The sequence below is a fragment of the Xenopus laevis genome, chromosome 3L, assembly GCF_017654675.1.
Source record: "Xenopus laevis strain J_2021 chromosome 3L, Xenopus_laevis_v10.1, whole genome shotgun sequence".
Taxonomy (NCBI): domain Eukaryota; kingdom Metazoa; phylum Chordata; class Amphibia; order Anura; family Pipidae; genus Xenopus; species Xenopus laevis.
Genome location: NC_054375.1, coordinates 49138993 through 49155095, shown reverse-complemented (window position 1 = coordinate 49155095; position 16103 = coordinate 49138993). Strand labels below are relative to the sequence as shown.

The 16103-nt window shown below is 38.3% G+C and overlaps 1 protein-coding gene across 4 annotated transcripts in view; it reads right to left on the bottom strand.

The window, feature by feature from the left end:
• sh3pxd2b.L (SH3 and PX domains 2B L homeolog) overlaps positions 1 to 16103 on the bottom strand; it is a 103874-nt gene that overhangs the window by 46535 nt on the left and 41236 nt on the right. For all 4 annotated transcript variants that reach the window (XM_018252162.2, XM_018252163.2, XM_018252164.2 and 1 more), the window contains exon 3: positions 12542 to 12617. In XM_018252162.2, coding sequence (XP_018107651.1) covers positions 12542 to 12617 — 76 coding nt within the window. The remainder of the gene's footprint in view (positions 1 to 12541; positions 12618 to 16103) is intronic.

Genomic DNA, 16103 nt, shown 5'->3' with positions numbered 1-16103 from the left:
TGCTGAATGGAAAGTGAAAGTAATTGTCTGCCCCGCCTCTATGCCCATGGCATAGAGGAGTGGCAGACAATATTTGATTGACAGCTGAGATTTTTAAATGCGCTTACAACAGCTTTGAATGCTTTAATAAAAAATAGAAATTGGATTTCATGTTTAATTTGAAAAGGACTTTTCTTATACAGATTTTTGTGTCTGGGTGACAGGTCCACTTTAAGAAAAAGATTTCGATATTGCAGAGCTAAGACATCGCTTATTTTGCTGCAGCCGCCTATTAAATATATCTTCAAAATACCTTTTGGTTATTTATAGCATTTTAACATCCATTATTAGTCTTTTGTAGAGTTTTAAAAGGAGTAACAGATTGTATTTTCCATTCAGGGACTTTGCCAAGTCTTTGCAGTAAGAAGGTGCCAGACACCTGTGTCTATTAAGTTATGCTTTGTTAATTTGTCACCGATAGGACTGATCCAGTCAAAAGAATGTATAAACGGTTCCACTGAGCCTGCAGAATATATTTAACAAGACCCGCACTACATAAGATTTGGCTGAACAGACAGCAGCAAATTAAAATGCATCAGCAATGGTCTATTCTTCAGACCCTGGGTGGATAAATCTTTGTACTAGTCATGTGCGGGTTTGAGTTTCTCTCGACCGGCTCCCTCCGATCCTGAACCCTGCCTGGCCTGCTCCGTCCCCTCTATTTATAGACCCCACCCTGCCCCGCAATGACATCACGAAAGGGGTGGGGCAGGCGTGAGTCTATAAATTGATAGGCCTGAAACCTGTAATGTGAGGTCACGGGCGGGGAGAACGGAAGGGAGCAAACAACCCGAACAGAAGATTTTTCATTTTTGTAGTGGCAGACCCGCGGTCATGAGCCTGAACTTTAACATGTAAACAAGGGTTACAATGGACAAGCTAAGCACTACCCAACATGTACATCTAATATATCAAACATTTAAGGGTCACATTGTATTAAAATGATGATGTCTATTGAGCCCATGTGACATTGTGGACGTCATAAAAGTCACCTGGACACATTTAGCCTACAAGACTGCTGGCTGATAGCCGTGCACTACTTAAATACTAAACACTTAGTGCATGTGTACACAAACAATTAGGTTTCTGGGGAATTGTATGTATTATGTATAGTCAGTCCTCTAGTGGCTTAATAGACTGTGTAACCCTATTCAGGAAGCTTTCATTCATTGCAGAGCACTGAGAGGGCCAAATTTACTAAAGGGTGAAGTGGCTAACGCTAACGAAAATTCAACAGCGTGACATAATTTTGCCACTTCGCGTAAATTCATTACTCTGGACCTACTCTAGCGATACTTCGTACCCTTACGCCAGGCGAAGTTGCGCTCTGGTGAAGGGACGTAACTACGATAATTCACTGATTTTCGTGAACGTTTCTCTTGCGCAAGACTTTACTTTGCCACCTCAGACCAGGTGAAGTGCAATAGAGTAGATAGGGATGGTCCAAAAAAAGTCCCAAAAAAACGCTGGCGTCTTTTACTTTTTATAGGGTGATAGGCTGAAAAAGATCGAAATTTCTTTTAGGGTACCCTCCTTCCTCCCTACATTTGATAACATATGGCATTTAAACTATACTGTGGGCACATGAGTAGGGCATTAGAACACATTTATTAAGGTTCCCTGGCCTTGTGTAGTGTGTTTGCTGCTGCATATACGGCCATTGTACTTTAACTGCACGCCGTATGCAAATTTGCCATCACTAGCGTAACTTCGAACCCACTGATCGTAACATCGCTAGTGCAACTTCGCACGCAATCGGTACCTTTTGCACACCTTTGGATCTTCGTGAATTTGCACAGCCCTGGCAAATCTACGCCTGGCGAATGCTGTGAAGCCAACGCTGGTGCAACTTCGAAGGTAAGTAAATTTGCTCCAGAGAGTGAACTCAGATTTTTAAGACACACACACGGATTAATTACGCATTAAAATAAAACACACTTGATTCACGTTAAGTTGGAGTGCGGGCCCTTCTATTAGAATTATTAGAATGTTCTGAAATACATACGGGATGGCCATCTCCCATAGAATCCATTTTTTTTTTTTTAAAACAATTTCCTTTTTCTCTGTAATAATAAAACAGTAGCTTGTACTTGATCCCAACTAAGATATTATTAATCCTTATTGAATGCAAAACACACCAATTGGGGTTATTTAATGTTTAAATGATTTGTTTTTAGTAGTTTTAAGGCACATGCCCTTATCTGGAAAACCCCAGGTCCTGAGCATTTTGGATAATGGGCCCCATACCTGTAATTCAATTTTTTTTTAAATCATTTCCTTTTTCTCTGTATTAATAAAACAGTGCCTTGTACTTGATCCTTACTGAGATATAATAAATCCTTATTGGATGCAATGCAATAAAATTGGGTTTAATGAACGATTAAATGTTTTTTTTAGTAGATTTCAGATATGGAAATTCAATTATGGAAATACCCCTTATCCAGAAAACCCTAGGTCCTAAGTTATTCAAAATATCCTGGTGGGCTAGTGATAGGCAGCAGTTTCTCAAATACAAGTATCACTGCATGTTGCTAATTTCTGCAGTCATATATCCACTGAAAAAGAGATGCCACATGAAGCACCGAATTCCAGTATGGATTGAAGCCCACTGAGTAAGGCCATAATAGACCAATGCAATACAGGTATGGAATCTGTTATCATGACATTGATGAACCAAATGGGTCCTACTGTTGCTTATCTGAGCTGTTCAATTAGCTAGAAGGCATAAACACTCTCTCTGCTTCTAAGTAAAATACTGGGTTAAAGTCAGCTGCAGTGAAGGCAATCACTATACTTATATAAATCGTATTCTTTAGCAGACTTACAAGGTAGGATAGGAATGCAGCAAATCAGCGGGATCCTAATAAAGCTTTAAAGGAAAAGAAACAACATTTGATAGTATGTTATGCTGTACTGCTTTCTGTTCAAGAGGCCTCGCTGCAGGAAAATAATAAAATCCATTATGGAGCTTGGCATTTTCCCCAAAATTCTGGCATGCGAAGGACGGACATAAAAGGAACAGAGTAATATGATTTCCAAAAACGCTGTTTTATTTAGGAGAAAGTAATGATAAGCAACTAACCAAACCCCATCGATTTTAACCCAAACCTTATCAGTTCCATGGCGGTTGGTAATTTTTTAATCCCAAATCCCCCCTATAAAGATGCTTTTAAAAAAGAAAGCAGATTTTTGCTTAATGGAATGTAGAGCCAGTGATAAACAAAGGGCTATATTGCACAGGTCCCTGACATAGACCATCAGTGAGTAACCCATGGTATAAATAGGGGGTTCAGAATATGTGAGAGCTCACCAATGAATTACATGTATTTATGCATTCAAAGGATCTGAACATAGTCCTCTAGAGCAGTAGTAACTGTCAGTATTCAGATACATGTTCCCAAATTAGCCTGAAGTTTCCAACAAAGATTATTATTGGTACATTGTTAATATAAGATGAAATTAGACAAATGTCCCTCAGTTGTAACCCTAGAGATCTTTCCTGTTCAAGAAGACATGCACAATATGAAAGGGGTGGTTCACCTTTACATTAACTTTTAGTATGTTATAGAATGCCTCATTTTAAGCAACTTTTTATTTTGCCTTTATTTTCTTTTTATATTTTTTTTTTTTAATTAATGGGCTTCTTCTTCTGGCCCTTTCTGACTTTCAAATGGGGGTCACTGACCCATCTAAAAAACAAATGCTCTGTAAGGCTACAAAATTCATTGTTATTTCTACTTTTTATTACACATCCAGCAGGGAATTCTACAACTTCACCACTTTCACAAAAAATCATGGCAAACTTAAAGGGCAAGTCAACCCAAAATAAAAACCTGCCTATTAAAAGAACACATTATTGTGAGTAACTTTCCAATATACATTTCTAAAAAATTGTCAGTGCTTTTAAAAGTTATTTGTAAAAACAAATTGCTATTGAAAGCAGTATTTGCTTAACTCCTGGTTGTTGTTTGTAAATAATGTTGCAAAACTCTTAGTTTCCCAGCAAAGACACATCTGTTAATCAGCTGCCTTGTCTTACATTGTATCAACAGTCTGAGCCATCAGGACCGAGAATAGACAGGGACAAACACTGCATTTTATTTAGGGATTGACTTGCACTTTAAGTTTGTATGGCCCTTCTCTCCAGTGGGCCACAGTTATTAGTCCACTGCCCATTCAGGCCCTTTGGGAAGAGGGTCCTGCCAAGTAAAATGGGGACTCCAATTAGAATAAAAAAAAATGCCACCTATATTTGACACCTGACCTTATCTTCAATTCACTTTAGCCAAACCAAATTATGCCCAAACCATGCCAACAATAGGCCCAACCCTACCCTCTCATTCATGGTGAGACCTTACCAGCATTCTATATATAGAGGAAAGATAATTTCACCCGAAGCCAATGTCCTTTTTATATAAGACAAGGCTGCAATATGTTGACTGTAGAAACCCCAAAAAAAATTACCCAATCTTACATTTTGACTAAGGTTAAAATTTCCAAAAAAAGCGGATCTGTGCAAACAAATAAAATGTTTTAGGAAGTAAAACTTTACTCTGAATTCAATAGAAATTCCTTAGTGAAGCATTTAAACTCTAGCAGTGGGCGCATTATTATAGCCAGCAAATGTGCTGATCAGGACACAAAAGCCTCAGCACGAGCCCTCTGTCCTAATTTCACCTTTCTTTTCTATTACAAACGCAAACAATATGTTCACTTAGACAACACCCTGGTGTCAGGTTTAAAGTTTCACCTACTCTTCGGAAAATCTTCTCTCTTATACTTGGGACTTCTGGGAAGTGTACAATAAGTTGCTCCATAGGAACTGGTGCTTGTAATAACATGATTTATTACATTTAGGAAAAGATGGGGGAAAAAAAAACAGAAAGGGAGAACAGTTGGAATAAAAGGAAACAAAGTATTTTATGAATATGGAGGCAATTGACTGCACCTTATAAAACAAGACAGTGTGTTTCCATAACCCTAAAAGTATGCCAGGGATTGATGTTTTAACCTCTGTGCTGGCCTTCTTTGAAACTATATGCAGGAATTACAGTGCTTTTATTATTTATGAAGCTTACTTGGTTTTAATATTTTCAGCATGTGTTAGTGGCTTAGTTAGGGTCCAACCATCGGACAACAATAGCTGCCGGCTACTTCTGCCAGGTTATCCAACATGTACTTGCATGTCATTGTATATATTAGCCGCCTCCTATTATATTCACACTTGGAAAGTCCAACCCAGGTATCTTCTGCCACATTATCCAACATGTAGTAGAAAAACATTACACGTAGTAGCCCTCTCTTTCATATTCAGACATTTCTAAGTTTAGAAATAATCCAACCATAAGAGAAAAACAACAGAAAAGTCAGCAGATGCTGGTTGGTTTTAAAATGCAATTTTTACCCTGATTAAAGGGATACAAATCAAAGAGAGAGCTTAGATGTAGAACAAATGGATCATTTACCACAGGGACAAATACAAGTGCCCATACCCAGAGGACTTTTTTCTATACCTGTGGCAAGATCTATTAGCTCACACGGGTTCAAGGAATCCTTTTTTTAAGGCCAACTTAAACTTTTGTTATTTGCTCCTATGCACTCCAACAACTCTGAACGTCACTTAAAAACCAGTGGTAGTAAACAATCCCTAAGTCCTCCATTGTCTTGTCTAGTACCATATGATTCCCTGTGTTTTTCCTCCAAACGTCTTCAGTTATTATGAGGGCTACTCATATTGAGGTCATACTGAGGGGTTGAACTTGGGCTTTTGTCTTTTTTAACCCAAATGAATTATGTAAATGAACTGTCTGCACAAGAAAGGAGAGGATGTCATTAATTGGAATATTAAGGAAATAATAGCCATGCTTTTTATATTCACAAGGATTCATTGCTCTGAAACCACAAAAGGGTTTAATGACAAAACCTTGCAAGGATAGTGGAGGTGGAGTAGGGAGGCAGAGATATAAAAGGGAGATGCTTATGCATAAGTCATCGATTATAAATACTGTATATTACACTAATGCGCTATAGACATTCGGTTGAGCAGGGAGCAGTGTCACAGCTTCCATCTGTCCTAGTTATCTGACTATGTTCCTGGGTATAGACCTGGCAAATACACACTCAGCACACAGACACGGCTTGATTTTAGCATCCCTATTTCAGTGATAAATGGTATATTCACAAGTGAAATGCTGATGTCTGTCTTACTGTATTCTTTTAATTCACAATTTTAGCCACGAAAGTTGTGCTCACCACTATTTAGGTAGGGGTGCAATGAGGGTGTGACCACAAAATACATATAGTCAACTACAAGAGGTCCTCTGCACTCATTATCAATATATTTAAGACATTGAGACATTTTGTGCATACTGCTACTAAAAAATGCCTTACCCTTTAAACAAAACAGGGATTGTTTGTCCATATATTGCAATATATTTAAGCTGGCCAACTACGTCAAAGTCATCCCATATCTGGCCAGTCCTACGCTCAATTTTCATCTGATTCATTAAGAATTCAATTGCTTAATTATACATTTTACAAAGGGACCAAGTTTTACTATATATATATATATATATATATATATATATATATATATATATATAGCTTCACTACAATAAAAGTTGTAACTAGCATACCTCCCAACATTTTGGAAGTAAAAAGAGGGACAAAAAATTTTTTTGCACGTAGAACAGCGACATTTTGACTACGCCCTTTTCTGTGGCCACACCCCCTGATTACCATATTCATTTTACAAAATTTGGCAGGTGATGAAATTTTGAAAATATTTCTCCTTATCTAAACTGTTTTTTTGTGTCTCAAAATTGTTACAAAGTATCTTATTTGCACCTGTTAGCTGTTCTGGGCTCTCTGCTAAAAGCCAATTAAGTGAGAAACTTTGTTTCTTTTTCTGGCTGTTCAGTGCAGAGAAAATAGGGACTTTCCAGTACAAATGAGGGACTGCAGGTTGAGCTGTCAAAAGAGGGACTGTCCCTCTGAAAAAGGGACAGTTGGGAGGTATGAACTAGAGTTCACATTATAGCCTGCCGAAAAGAAATGGTTAAAATAAATTCTTGCTCTATTCTGCAGCCTACAGAGTGCCTGTTCTTCTCCCGCCATGCCATCTTTGACCTGGAACAGAGCACAGTTTGCAAATTTAAAAGCCGCTTGTCTTTTTCTACAAAAAGGGCAGTGTTCCAGAAGCTTTTCCTTCCTTAGCCACAGTCACATTTCATTCAGTGCCCTTTGTCCAAAGCTTTGGTTTCACAATGAAAGCACTTTCACCTAAACAGAGTTGGAAAGAAGCCAAAAAGCGAGGAAGCAGAGAGGGAGGTATAGAAAACGTATTCATCTCTAAATACATGGTGGCAGGCTTATTCTGATAGAGGCGCACAATCTAGGAAAGGGTGCATTTTGTTTGGCCCATGAACTGAGAGCTGCGCTCAGGACGGGGGAATGAGACAGAAGGGGTATGTCAGACTAGTTGCTTTTAAATATGGAATTTTTCATCATTCTTAACCCAGACCGCTTCATACTTGGCAAAGTGGGCATGGCTTGGCACAGAAATGGAAGGCACGTAAATTAGCCATTACATATTAAAGCACAAGTCTTTAACTGCTGCCAGTGGGATACTATTAAATTATATGAAGCAGTTGCCTGAGACTAACACATACTAATTGATAAAGCAAGTACAGAGTATGGTTGTGCATGTTTAGTGTGGCACTACTCAAATGTAATCGATAAAGCAAAATCAGTTAAAGGTGCTTCAATGCAGCCCATTACAAAAAGACAGAGGACAGAACTTGTATGCATACACATGTCCGGAGGGTGAGAAGGCCGTCTGGAGGGTCCCGTCCAACAGTGGAGCCCGGGTGCAAATCCTACACCTAAGCCCGGATGACTACTTAAAGGCCACAGAGTGAAATATAATATCCCAATATACTTAGCAGTAACTTAGCCTTGAAAGTGCCCTCCACACCTAAGCAAAGGCATCTAATCCACTTACTGAGAGCAATGCAGCAGATTCTGGATTAACCTTCAACAGCTTTTAGCTAAAGGAGAATTGGGTTTTGTCAGGCATGTCACGTCAATGGATCCTGTGAGGCTACATGTCACTTACTGAGAAAACAAGGAGCTCGGGATTAATAGGGCGACACATGCTTACAGCTGGAGCGGCTGCTTTGATTTTATAATTGATTTCAAAGCCTTTCTGACTGTCTGACCTGGGGAATAGTTATATGATAATAACTTCTGCTTAATAGTTTTGCCTAATAATCCGCAGAGATTTCCGCTACTGCCTTATCGGATTACCCCTCGGTCACCACAAGGGTCTTTGTCTTGCATCCTAATATCCCCAGTGGATATTAATGTACTTATATGGCTCAGTTCCTCTCTCATTAATGCACTACCCCTTGCACCATTGCCCTTAAACCTCTAATACCCTCACATTCTGTATCACTTTCTACACACACATGGTGCCTGCAGAGATCTCTTTTTATCCAAATACAAAGGAGGCGACCATTTGTTTACAGCGACAATATATAACTCAGTAAAACAAAAAAGTTTGTAAAACTTCATCTGCCTATTCTTTTCATTTAAAAAAAACATATATAATGGTAGGTTTTGTTTTTAAGATTATATATGCAGAATTAGGAGGCAAAGTTATCCAAGAAGCTCCGAATTACGGAAAGGCCGTCTCCCATAGACTCCATTATATCCAAATAATCTAAATATTTAAAAATGATTTACTTTTTCTCTGTAAAAATAAAATGGTAACTTGTATTTGATCCAAACGAAGAGATCACTAATCCTTATTGGAAGCAAAACCAGCCTATTGGGTTTATTTCATGTTTACGTGATTTTCTAGCAATCCCAAGATCCCAATTACAAAAATATCCGTTATTTAGAACCCCAGGTCCCGAGCATTCTGTATAACAGGTCCTATACCTGTATTTAAGGTTTTTTCCCCCCAAACACAAATATTTATGCTTTATCAAATGGAAAAAAAACAAAAAAACAAAAACTCAAATAAAAAAAAAAATCTAAACCTCCATGTAAAACTTGCCATGATTTTATAGAAGCAAACGGGGGTTATCTCAAGCACTCAATTAGATTCACCGGGGACAATTTTTTACTCCACTTCCCGTTATATATGTGGACTGTCCATATAATATGGGAATTATATGGGGTAGAGACTCTCTTATCTACAGAGATTAACCCTTCTTGTAAAGGAAAGCAGAAGAGCATTTTAGTCTCCTCCTCAAGATGACTCTAAAGAGACCAGTGGGAAATAGTAAAAAAAAGGTACTTGCACTATTAAATATATGTCATTACAAAAAATATAGATTTGTCTCTAGTTCTGCAAGCCTTAGGCTTGGATTTCATTTTTAAGATTGTAAGCTCTATTGTATCAGTTATTGGTGGCTTTGTACGTAAATTTGTAGGTTAGATGTATACACCCATTTATTGTACAGCGCTGCAGAATATGCTCGCGCTTTATAAAAATGTGATAATAATAATAATCTGATATCTGGTTCCTATGGCTTAACTACCCTGGCAACCAGGCAGCAGTTTGGAAGGCAGAATGGAAGATCAATAACAGAGGGCCTAACAAGAATGAGAAACAAGTGAACACAAGTACTGTACAAGTACCGTCTCCGTGGCCTTTCAACTCCACTGAGAAGCTCTACGAAACTACTACTACGAAACTAGAATAGATGTTGAGGGAAAGGAGCTTAGGGCCAAAAATGGAGGCAGGTGAAGTGGGCTAAGGATGGACTAGAGTTTAGTTCTCCTTTAAATCTTGGTCAGAGGGTTTTTTCATGAATGTAAAGTACTACTTTCAAATTATTTCTATTTGATTGTAACACCACCTAGTGATGTGAGTGATTTGCATTTTACTAATGTGTGTTTCGGGGGTAGGGTATGTATACAGTGAGGGGTCACCGCAGGGAAACATGCAGACCAGCTGCACTCATTTCCAAATCCCTGTGATGAATATTTTGGCACAAAATCTGTGTGTTACAGACTTTCCGGTGGAATAACATTGCTTGCTCATACTGCGCAGCCCCCAAAAGCGCTGACAAAGACCCACAAGCCCCAATATATCACAGCAGTTGTATAAAGTCAAACTGAAGTCAAGGACAGAACTGCCGTGAGCTTTTCCAGGCTAAGCTGTGTGTTTCCTAACACTAAAGTCTAATGAATGAGAATATATGGTGACCCCCACTCTCTGCTGTCAGGAAAAGCACAAGGAAGGATTATATAAAAGGGTAAATATACCCCACACCCAACTTTTTGATATAGACTCATTCAGTTGGGCTTAAATAAAAAAAAGAATCATGTCCTGTATGTGACAGACATACAGGACTCCTCAGACTGATAGGAACCATGAAAGTGAGACTCGTAGGGACAATTTCGCTCCCTAAACTGGCTGCCATTCAACCTCTCCCTTACCTTGTTCCAAAATGAAGTGATAGATTAGCTGACCTGATAATACAATAAACTTTTATTATCAGACAGCAATATTCTGAGACAATTTGCATTATAAAGAATGCAGATGAATTTTCAGGGTCACGGCACACGCTCAGATTTGGGGAGATTAGTCGCCCGGCGTCAAATCTCCACTTTTCCGGGCGACTAATCTCCCCGAACTGCCTCCCGCCGGCTAGAATGTAAATCGCCGGCGGAATGGCACTCCGAAGTCACCCAAAGTTGCCTCACGAGGAAACTGCGGGCGACTTCGGAAAACGAAGCGATCCGAGCGATGTCCTGCTGTGATTTACATTATAGCCAGCAGGAGGCAGTTCAGGGGAGAATAGTCGCCCCGAGATTAGCCGGGCGACCAATCTCCCTGAATCTGAGCATGTGCCCTGACCCTCAAGTGTGTATTTTTTACATTTTTATTTATATGGCACTAATTATGCACAGAGCTCTATACACTAGAACTATGCATTAACATTCAAGATTAAGTGCTACGTGATAGAGACAAAACCAAGAACTCCCTATCAAGTGCCAGAATCCATCATGTCAACATAAAACAGGGAAAGGATGGGTTGAATGACTAATGACCAACTTAATGGTGAGTGAGTTGAAATGGTCCCTGCAAGTCAGGAACAGACTTACAGTTTTCAATCAATATGAGCAATCATGATGTATAAAAAATATTTACAGTAGAACCCAGATTTTACTTCAGACGGCATCATAACAAGGTAAATTCCATGAAAATTTCAAATCCATAAAAAAAAGAAACCACTTGCCAGTATTGGACTAAGAAAAATCATCAATTATAGGAATCATTATTTAATGAGTTAGACGAGTGTAGTTGGTGTGGGTGGCTGCGTAACTGCAAAACACGTAATCAGGGATCAGAGATTCTTTCTGCAAATGAAAGTTATGGAAGCAATAATCTCCACTCCCCAGTGTGCCCTGCTAGGAAACCATGCATAAGAGCATTTCACTTGAACACCAATAACTCAAGCAAAATAGAGAGGATGCTGCGTGAAGGCATATTGTTTGTGCATTAGATGTGTCAAATGATGCACAGATGCTCATCACAGAATCCTATTTGTTGGCAATTGGCTGAAACTGTCAAATGTGCAAGATCGTTCCTTTAAAAGCCTCAGCATAACAGCAAGTAAATCATTAAACTGTGCAGAATATTCCAGTTACAAATACAAATGATTATTTTTCCAAATATTGAACAGGGATTTTCCAAAGGTTCTGCAAGAAAACTTCTCTGCTGGAATGAAACTCAGCAGCTGCCAATCCCACCCAAGCATCAGTAACCCTTTCTCTTCTCCTAACTCCAGAGGCAACGGCATAACTGAGAACAGCCATCTAATCTCTATATAGATTAATTTATACTGCAGCCTTCCAGCATCACACACACAAGTCTAATTCATAAATGAGGTGAACGCAAGGGGCTTTATTAAAAGGTAAATCCGTTTATTGTCAATGTTTCAGTTCTGCTTGAAACATTGTTGTACAACAAACAGACTTCCATTTTCAGAAAGCCTCTTCAGTGCATCTCATCTATGAATTGGACCTATACCTTAAAGATATTACAAATCAACATAAAATGTAATACAAACAATGGAAGAGTTTTTATGCTGCTACAGTTTCCTCCAGGTTTGCTCCCATAGTCCAAAAACATACAGACAGGATAATGCCCTAATAGAAGTCTCAAGAGTCATGAATTACCTGCAAATAATATATCCTAATGTAAAATACTTAGTTATGTCATTAGTTATAAAAGGTGATGTTACTTCCATCATGGCTCATCAATATAAGAAATAAAGGTACCCATTTTGTAAAATAAGAGGACATCAGAAGTTCCAAAAAAAGTCAGTGACTTGTAACACTTTACATATTATGACAAAATTATGTTCATAAAAAAAAAAAAGTGTCTGCTTGCTCCAAAAACAGAATGATACCAAATAATATTATTCTAACACACAATAGAAAACATGAATCAGTGCATGTATTGTACAGATAGATCACATACCTGGCAAGAAAGGGATAATTCTCTGTTTTGGATCCTTCTGACCTCCTTCCACTGGAAACTTATCCAAAATTTGCATCTAAATATAAAAGAAGTTGTTAAATATAACACAGTTGACCGGTGTTTGCCTGGCAACCAGAAAGAAACAAAGGCAACAACTGGCATACAATTAAAAATAATAAACAAAAATACAACAATAAAGCACTAATGCATTTGAGTCTTCCATTATATTTCATGCTGCTTATCACATAAGATACTTTTAAATGGGATGTAAAGGCAAAAAAAATAAAATAAAATCCCATTTTTACTTTCTTTAATGAAAAAGAAACCTATCTCCAATATACTTAAATTAAAAAATGTCTACCGTTTGTATAAGAAACCTGACTGTGTGCTGTGAAATTCTCCCATTATTTACTAGTTCTGCTATAGATAGGAAACGTCAGATGGTCTTAAGGCACAGGATCATACCATGTAGAGATTCATATCTGCAGCAGTCAGAGCAAGTAAATGAAGGGAGAATTTTACTCCATACAGTCAGATTTCTTATAAAAACTGTACAGATTTTTTTAATTGAAGTATATTGGGGATAGGTTTCTTTTCCAGTTAATAAAGTAAAAATGGAACAGTATTTTATTTTTGCTTGTTTCCAACTCCAGCTGCAGAGACAAAGATCATGGAGTCAGATTTAAACGGATAAACTGGGATTCTATTTGTAGGATATTTTTGCTGCAGCCACTGGTTCTGGAGAGTTGGAGAAAGTTTGTATTAAACAATACAAAAACTATAAAATCCACATTAGATTACATGACAACACAGGACCCAGTGCAGTCTGCCTATTCTGAATAGTAATCAGTCTTGCTGTATCGGCTTCTATGGCAGATATTATTTGACTTGAGCTGTTTTGGTAACTTATGACGATCCCTAAGCAGCAGCCCAGACTACACTGAGCATGTGCATGGTCTTGGTCTTGCACAGATGATTAACAAAGTTACAAGATGGTGACCCCCTGTGTCCAACATTTGAAAGCATAAATCATTTGTTTTATTAGGCTTCTGGTGCAGTAAGTTCATGTTTATGTTTAGTATACAATATACAGCATTTCTATCATTATTCTATTTTAGACTTTAGTTTACCTTTAAAGAGGTTGTTCACCTTTAAATTAACTTTTGGTATGATGTAGAAAGTGATATTCTGAGACAATTTGCAACTGTTTTTTATTTTTTATTATTAGTGTTTTTTAGCTTTTTATTCAGCAGCTCTGATGTTTGCAATTTCACCAATTTGTTTGCTAGGGTCCAAATTACCCAAGCAACCAGGCAGTGGGTTGAATCAGAGGCTGGAATATGAAGTAATATATAGTAAAGGGTATGAAAAGATAGAGAAGTAAGAAAAGGTAATGGTAACAATATCATTGTAGCCTCACAGAGCAATCGTTTTGGCCTCCGGGGTCAGTGACCACTATTTGAAAGCTGGAAATAGTCAGAAGAAGAGAGCAAATAATTTAAAAATGAAAAAATTAAGGCCAATTGAAATTTCTTAGAATTAACTGTTCCATCACAGTGACACACACTAAAAAGTTAACATAAAGGTGATCCACTCCTTTAATAAAAGAAATAGAAAAAAAGCATAAAAACAAATAAGGGGACAACTAATATAACTCTAACTATGATAATTATATACAGGTGCAAAAAGCCCCAAAGAGCTCACAATCTATACACAAATAGGAGACAGAAACAAAAAGGGGAGGTGTAACACGTGCACAGATCAGGGGGTCATGTCTGAGTTGAATCTGTTCTGTAAGGAGGAATGGGCTAGAATCCCTACAAGCTGTGCAGGACTGATCAATGGATACCAGAAATATTTTGTTACAGTTATTGACAAGGGGGGCATGCAAAAATATGTGACTTATGATCATTTTTCCTCAATAAATAAAACTGACAAGTATTATGACTTGGGCTCTTTTGTTTAATTTGGTTCACATTATCTAGTTTTAGGACATTAGTGAAAAATATTTATGCCTATTAAAGGAAAACTATACCCCCCAAACAATGTAGGTCTCTATAAAAAGATATTGCATAAAACATCTCATATGTAAAATCCTGCTTCATGTAAATAAACCATTTTCATAATAATGTACTTTTCTAGTAGTATGTGCCATTGGGTAATCATAAATAGAAAATTGCCATTTTAAAAAATAAGGGCCGCCCCCTGGGATCGTAGGATTCACAAACATAACAACAAACCATACATGTTAGGTCACATGAGCCAATTAACAGACAGAGTTGTGTCTTTTGCTTCAAGACTTCTTCCTGTTACAGTTAGAGTTGTAGTATTTCTGGTCAGGTGATCTCTGAGGCAGCACACAGTCCATCATGAAATGGTGGCTCAAGGCAAGAGATGTAAAAGGGCAATATTTACTTAAATATATATTCCAGTTTGGTAAGATTCTTTAATATGCCACTTAATTTGATATGAACTATCTTTTGCTTAAGTGTTCATTTTGGGGGTATAGTTTTCCTTTAATAGATAGCACCAGCGGCATAACTAGATGTTACTGGGCCCCACAGCAAATTCACTTTAAGGCTCCAAACATATCCAGAGGCTGTATTTTGTTTACAAATATATGTTGAAATCGCCCATTAATTTGGGCCTCATGGGGAACCCTATATCCATCCCCTGGGCCCACCTGCAGCTGCAGGGTCTGCTTCCTCTGTAGTTACACCCCTGGATATAGCACCACCGTATCCTCAGTCGTTCTATTAAAGTGTTCTAAAGAGATGACTGGTGGAATTTAAAGCCGACATAAAACAGCATCTTTGTTCCCCAATGGTGACCCCTGGTTAGAGCGCACAGCACTGCAGGTTTTAACAAGACCCTATTAATTACTGAGCCACATGTAAAAGAGATGATTCACTCCTGTAAGGCTGCAGAATGTCAGGCACATAATGATTCTAGAATATGGAGCCAGAAGGAATTTTTTAAACATCTTTAGAAGCCATTCTGCAGATCGGCCTTGCTCCACTGAATTCCCCAACACCTTCCTTAGGACTAATCATTGTGATTTATTTGCAGTACTGACGGGAATAAAGGGACTGAAGTTGAAAGGGGAAAAGGCTGAAGACATAAATAAAGAATGAGATTTGCGGACTAAGGCAATTTTGTGTCTACACATGGGTAGACTAAGTTGTTTCGCAGGACTTATTGTTGCTTTCGGATATCTCTCCAGCACCACAGAGGTTACAGACAGTAAAAAGTTTTCCCCTCCCAAGGTTCCTGCTGATTTTGTGTGTATGTTTGTCATTTTTAACCCCGGCATTCTCATTAAACAAACACATGTCCCTCCTCCGCACTGGTCTCTTTGAAATGGCAATGGGCGCACTTTTGTGCAAGTAAAGCGGTGCGGTTGGATGTGGGCCTTGCGTTGTTGCTCTTGGAGCAGACACGTCCCCCCCCGGCAGCTGCTTCATATTCTGCAAAAGGCTGAGCACAGCATTCTGCCTGATGTTCCATTACCACTACCATATGGCAACGCTCTCTTTAGCTTTTACTTGTGGGGCTGGCTGCT